We start from the raw sequence: 7091 nt of genomic DNA, 5'->3' as shown, positions 1-7091 counted from the left end.
CATATTGTGTAGAAATACGGGGCCCAGAATGACAATCTCGTCGACTAGATGAACTAGGACGTGCGTCATGATATTGAAGAAGGATGGTGGGAACACCAGCTCGAAACTGACAACACATTGCGCCACATCACTCCTTAGCATTGGTATGATTTTTGGATCGATCACCTTCTGAGAGATTGCATTGAGGAATGCACATAGCTTCACAATGGCTAATCGGACATTTTCCGGTAGAACCCCCATCAATGCAACCGAAAGCAGTTGCGTCATAATCACGTGGCACTCATGAGACTTTAGGTTTTGTAACTTTTTCTCTGGAATATTTACTATTCCCTTTATATTCGACGAGAAGCCAGTCAGGACCTTCATACTGAGCAGACATTCAAAAAAGATTTCCTTCTCTACTTTGGTAAGAGCATAGCTGGCAGGACCTTCATACTGCTTTGGAGGCATGCCGTCTTTTTCGTGCAAACGTTGCAGGTCCTCCCGGGACTCAGGTGTATCTTTTGTCTTTCCATACACGCCCAAGAAGCCTAACAGGTTCACGCAAAGATTCTTCATCACGTGCACCACGTCGATTGAAGAGCATACCTCTAACTCTTTCCAGTAGGGTAGGTCCCAAAATATAGATTTCTTCTTCCACATGGGTGCGCGTCCCTCAGCGTCATTCGGAACAGCTAGTCCGCCGGGACCCTTTTCAAATATTACGTGTAAATGAGAGACCATAGCAAGTACGTGATCACCGGTACGCTTGGCGGGCTTCTTCCGGTGATCTGCCTCGCCTTTGAAATGCTTGCCTTTCTTTCGACATTGATGGTTGGTCGGGAGAACTCGACGATGGCCCAGGTACACATTCTTCCTGCATTTGTCCAGGTATATACTTTCGGTGTCAGCTAAACAGTACATGCATGCGTGGTATCCCTTGTTTGTCTGTCCTGAAAGGTTACTGAGAGCGGACCAATCATTGATGGTCACGAACAGCAACGCCTTTATATCAAATTCTTCCCCCATGTGCTCATCCCACGCACGTACACCTGTTCCATTCCACAGCTGTAAAAGTTCTTCAACTAATGGCTTTAGGTACACATCAATGTCGTTGCCGGGTTGCTTAGGGCCTTGGATGAGAATTGGCATCATAATGAATTTTCACTTCATGCACATCCAAGGAGGAAGGTTATACATACATAGAGTCACGGGCCAGGTGCTGTGATTACTGCTCTGCTCCTCGAAAGGATTAATGCCATCCGCGCTTAAAGCAAACCATACGTTTCTTGGGTCACTTGCAAACTCAGCCTAGAACTTTCTCTCGATTTTTCTCCACTGCGACCTGTCAGCGGGTGCTCTCAACTTCCCGTATTTCTTACGGTCCTCACTGTGCCATCGCATCAACTTGGCATGCTCTTTGTTTCTGAACAGTCGTTTCAACCATGATATTATAGGAGCATACCACATCACCTTCGTAGGAACCCTCTTCCTGCGGGGCTCGCCCTCAACATCACCAGGGTCATCTCGTCTGATCTTATACGGCAATGCATCGCATACCGGGCATGCGTTCAAATCCTTGTACGCACCGCGGTAGAGGATGCAGTCATTAGGGCATGCATGTATCTTCTCCGCCTCCAATCCTAGAGGGCATACAACCTTCTTTGCTGCGTACGTACTGTCGGGCAATTCGTTATCCTTTGGAAGCTTCTTCTTCAATATTTTCAGTAGCTTCTCAAATCCTTTGTCAGGCACAGCATTTTCTGCCTTCCACTGCAGCAATTCCAGTACAGTACCGAGCTTTGTGTTGCCATCTTCGCAATTGGGGTACAACCGTTTTTTGTGATCCTCTAACATGCGATCGAACTGCAGCTTCTCCTTTTCACTTTCGCACTTTTCCCTTGCATCAACAACGACACGGCGGAGATCATCATCAGGCACATCGTCTGGTTCCTTTGGATCTTTAGCTTCCTCTTGATCTTCAGCTTCCCCCGTTGCAGCATCACCGTATTCAGGGGGCACATAGTTGTCATCGTCCTCCTCTTCTTTGGTGTCTTCGATCATAACCCCTATTTCTCCGTGCTTTGTCCAAACATTATAGTGTGGCATGAAACCCTTATAAAGAAGGTGGGTGTGAAAGATTTTTTTGTCAGAGTAAGACCTCATATTCCCACAATTAGGGTATGGACAACACATAAAACTATTCTACTTGTTTGCCTTAGCCACTTTGAGAAAATTATGCACGCTCTTAATGTACTCAGAGGTGTGTCTGTCACCGTACATCCATTGCCGATTCATCTGCGTGCATTATATATAATTATGTGTGTCAAAAGTAAGAAAATTAGACAAGTATCTATCTAAAGTAAGATTTTTTTTTCCAGAAAGAAGATAAGAAAAAGAGGCTCACCACGGTGGTGCCGGCGACGAGATCGGCGCGGGCGATCGACGGCGGTGAAGACGAGGACGGGGCGTGACGGATCGCTAAACCTAGACAAATCTCGGAAAAAATGGAGTTCAGAGGTCGAGCTTCGAGAGGAGAAAGTTTAACTAGTGTGGCTCGGGCATTTCATCGAACACCTCATGTGCATAGGAGGTGAGCTAGAGCACCCAATGCCCTCCCCTCGCCGGCCAGCAAAAAACAGAGCACTGTGGAGTGCTCTGCTCGCCGGCGATGGGGTATATATAGCCAACTCATTTGTCTCGGTTCGTGGCTGGAACCGGGACTAAAGGCCATCCTTCTGTCCCGGTTCCTGCTACGAACCGGGACCAATGGTTGTGGGCCAGGAGCGAGGCCCATTGATCACGGTTCGTGCCAAGAACCGGGACCAATGCCCACGAGGCCCCGGCCGGCCCTCTGGGCTCATGAACCGGGACAAATGCCTTCATTGGTTCCGGTTCATGGCAGATCCGGGACTAATGGGCGGGCCAGGCCCGAAAGAAAGCCCCTTTTTCTACCAGTGATAAATGGTTGCCAAGAGCCACAGATAGTGAGCTAGCCGTCAACTACAAACGGCCGTTCTACGTGGCCAGTTGTTGTCAGAGTTCCCTTCCTCTAGATCTCGGCAAATCATGTACTGGACCAGTCCTTCTATTGTGTCGAGTTGATTTTGGTCGGCTCTGGGCAAGCTAGCTGAACTATCTACCGAGTTCCCCATTTTGCCGTGCTCAGATCTCGGTGAACGATGCCTTTCCCGTGAGCCCGTGAAATGGAACTTTTTTCAGTAGTGAGTATAAATATTATGTCGAGAAGTCGGTTATGAAAGTCAAATGTCCACGCAAAACTTTTACATTTGATAAATGATGAAAATCAAGCTATTATACATTTGATAAATTTCATCTTCTTTTCTTTCTTGGTAAAATGAAAACCGTGAGCCATTTCAGACGCTCTTCTTGAAACCATGCAGAAGGGAAAATGAAAATGAATAGTACTATTACGTTTTTTTTTGTTGCATGGTAATTATGAATACTATTGCATGTAGAAGCCATGCAGTCGTCCGCGCTCACATATGTACACCCGAGGAGACGGAACGCGCTCAGTTTTAGTACTGCAGTGTGAAGAAACGAAGATAGTACACTGATATGAAATCAATCTCATATCGCGCGGCACTCGATCGCAGTGACGGCTAGAGTTAATTGCGTGTTCGTTTGGGTTCCCGAGGAGACGAGGTTTCCCACCGGAGAGGACGACGAGGCATATAAATTCTGACGTATCCCTCCCTGCCTCAACGCACCACATCCATCTCCTCTAGCTCGTCCTCCACGCCCACCCTCGCCGGCGCTGCTGCCGGCCGGTCCATGTTAGGGACTCCGTAATTCCATCGCTCGGTGAGTGTTTATATTTCTCTTCCCATTGTTTCCATCGCCTCTTGATTCTCACGTCGTATATCTATGTTTCTGACCGCCGATCAATCTACTGATCCAGCCTGACTTGTTGATCCAAACATGGCTTTCGCTGGCGTATCTCTCGTCGGCGGTGACGGCAAGCTGTGCGCCTCCACCGTCTCGCCCATCGACTCCGGCGCAGCCAGCGGGTACCACTTGCTCGTGGTCGAAGGCTTCTCGCGGACCAGAGACATCTTGCCGGCCGGCGAGTACATCAGATGCCGCACTTTCTTGGTCGGAGGCCACCGCTGGCATCTCAGGTACTACCCTAATGGCTATGACTCCGAGTACGCTGGGTTTGTATCGGTTGGTCTTGTCCTTGAGGAGGACGACGATGATCATGAGGATGAAAACGATGATGATTGGGAGGCAAACGAGGATGATCAGACTGACAACGATGACGAGGATGAAGACACAGATAATGATGATGCTCACGATGATGATATGGCTGAGGACGATGATGAGGATGAAGACCATGAGGATGAGCACAACAATAATGATGAGGCTCACCATGATGCTATGGCTAAGGACGATTACCACGACTATCATGAGCTATTTTCGTCCGTGAAGGCTCAGGTTTTCTTCTATTTCATCGACCAGTTTCAGTGGCTCCACTCAGGTCGCATGCGTGAAACCAAATTCGGTCTCATAACTGAGCTGACTTGTAAAGGGTTCAGAAAAAGGGAGATCTTGGAAAGTTCGGCGCATCTCAAGGACGACAGCTTCACCATCCGTTGCGACGTCGTTGTTCTTGACGCCACGGCGGATATCAAATCCAAGCAGGGCGCTAGCACCATGGCTCCTCCGTTCATCCAAGTCTCTCCTTCTGACATGCCAATCCATTTCAAAAATCTCCTCCTGTCCGAGGAGGGTGCTGACGTGACGTTTGTGGTTGGCGGTGAAACGTTTGCTGCACACCGGTATGTACTTGCAGCGCGATCTAAGGCCTTCAAGTCACAGCTGTTCGGTGACAACCTTGGCGCTGCTACCGTGAAGATCGATGTTATTGAAGCAGAAGTGTTTGAGGGCATGCTTACTTTCATCTACACAGACACATTACCCGACTGGAATAAAGGTCGCATAGTTGTACCAGATGAAGGCCCACAACCACAAGTCGACTGCGTATCAGTGCACTATGTAACGTTGCTGCTGCAGTTGCTTGAAGCTGCCGAGAGGTATGATCTCCATAGGCTGAAGTTGATTTGCCAAGAGGAGTTGGTCACCTGCATACGCCTGAACACAGTAGTGGACATCATTGTTGGAGCTGAGCGGGGATGTTGCCCCTGGTTGAAGGAGAAGTGCTTGGAGTTCATCAAGTCTCACACAAGTCTGCATCAAGTTTTCACGGCTGAGGGCTTTGAGATGATGACCCGAACCTGCAGCCCCTCCGGCCTCAAGGAGCTCCTCTCCAAGTTTGCTTCCTAGATTTCTCAAGAAAATCTATATATATGGGCTCTTCGTTTCCTTTCGAACAACTATGTGTATCACCGGTTGGTATTACCTTACCCCAGATTTAACTGTAGCATTTCTGTGGGTGGTAGTCCAGTAGCTACTCGGTAAGTCGGTATTGATTAGATGCATTAATCTATTACTCCCTCCGTCTAGGTGTGCAAGTCACCTTACGAAAACTAAATAATCCCAAAACACTTAGGCACGATACATTAACTCCCTTGTCGTTTCTTGTTTCGTGACATATCAACCAATAAGAGATGTGGACTGTGCATGCTTTTAATGACTTGAGACTAACAAAATGACATGCAATGGTTAGTTCATTGCATGCAATGCTATTAATTAGCAAAAAGACATTAAGTTCTCTCGTTTTCCACTCCGCCTTGGTCGCGGTGCACAACCTAAGATGACTTACACACCTAGACGGAGAGAGTAGTAACATTTGAGTGTGTGTGCCTTGTTTTCCTTTCTGTTCCTGGATGTGCGTTACTGTTCTGCATCAGCATATGCATGGCCTGCTGACTCCAACACCTGCAATCGTCAAAACAGACCCGCATAGTGTGTTTTTGATAGCATGTACTTTCTTCGTTTCAAAATAAGTGTCTTGGTTTTAGTTCTAATTCAAACTATGAACTGAATAAGTGTCTCCGTTTCAAAACCACGACACTTATGTTGGAACAAAGGGAGTAGTAGACACTGCGATGAATGTACTATAGTATAATATCGGTGGGATACTAAATTTTTTCACGATTCAGATGGGTGTATAACAACTTTGTTCGATACCACTCAACTTTGTTATGTGTATATAAAATTTAGTTGGGTGTATATATTAACACGTATCATGCATAAGAAACAGATGATGCATTAACTAATACTACCTCTGAATCAAAATATAAAACGTCTTTGCAGCTCAACGGAGGGAGTACTACTCAGATATCATACAAAAGATTCAAAGGGTTAGGGGTATCCACATCTGTGACAAGCCATCCTCCTGTCCCCAACTTGGAGGCAACTCCAGCATTCACTTCCTATCCGGATAACTCTCTTTTAAGGGCTATCCCAGTCCCGCAAGTCCTGAAGCTCACCGATGCCTTGAGCAGTACTGCCGGCAGGTCCGAAAGGCAGGTCGAGACTTTCTTAATACCGGTCATCATGGTGCCGCTGTCTATGGTGATGTTGCGGTGGACGAGGGGTGTCAGCCATTAGCCAGCAAAGTTTACCTGTACTTCCTTTACTACTTTGAGATCTGAACTCATAGCCCGCATTTCTTTACTTAAAAGATTTAAGCATCACACCCGGCCCCTGCGTAACTGAGATGCACACAACCATTACGGAGTTATGGCCACAGATGTGTGTCCCTCCTGATTGCTTTCTTTGTATTGCTCTCATACAAATTGTTAGGACAGACACTCTACACCCAGTACTTTTCAGTGTACGTATAGAACGCGAATCGTTGGGGTCGCCGGGTTGATTGATCAATCTATCTGCGAAACAACTCGATACGCTAGAAGACGCACGCACAGGAGAACACAAGGCCATGAGAATTTATGGCTAAAGGCTCGTGTTGAGCCTTTGTTTCTTCTATTGATCTTGGTTACAAAGATTCAAGGAGATACAACAGTATATATAGGAGCGAAACCAAACATTCCATAACTAACTAAGATTAGGACTCCTACAAGTGATTTACTCTAGTCCGACCCGGACTTAGATGTCGTCGTTGTTTCCAACAGGGTACTCGTCCCGTGCATACAACACCATGCCACCTATGAGAGTCACGAGGA

The 7091-nt window shown here is 47.1% G+C and overlaps 1 protein-coding gene across 1 annotated transcript; it reads left to right on the top strand.

Annotated features, from left to right (window-relative positions):
- The first annotated feature begins 3921 nt into the window (after nt 1-3921).
- LOC125532508 (BTB/POZ and MATH domain-containing protein 3-like) lies at nt 3922-5286 on the top strand. The gene has a single exon (XM_048696552.1). The coding sequence runs from the start codon at nt 3922-3924 to the stop codon at nt 5284-5286; it is 1365 nt and encodes a 454-aa protein (XP_048552509.1).
- Nucleotides 5287-7091: the final 1805 nt, after the last annotated feature.

This window comes from Triticum urartu, chromosome 1, assembly GCF_003073215.2.
Source record: "Triticum urartu cultivar G1812 chromosome 1, Tu2.1, whole genome shotgun sequence".
Taxonomy (NCBI): Eukaryota; Viridiplantae; Streptophyta; class Magnoliopsida; order Poales; family Poaceae; genus Triticum; species Triticum urartu.
This window is presented reverse-complemented; position numbering and strand designations above follow the sequence as displayed.

Bases quoted from the DNA above. Each gene is read 5' to 3' on its own strand.
- LOC125532508 (XM_048696552.1), top strand. From the start codon at position 3,922: ATGGCTTTCGCTGGCGTATCTCTCGTCGGCGGTGACGGCAAGCTGTGC.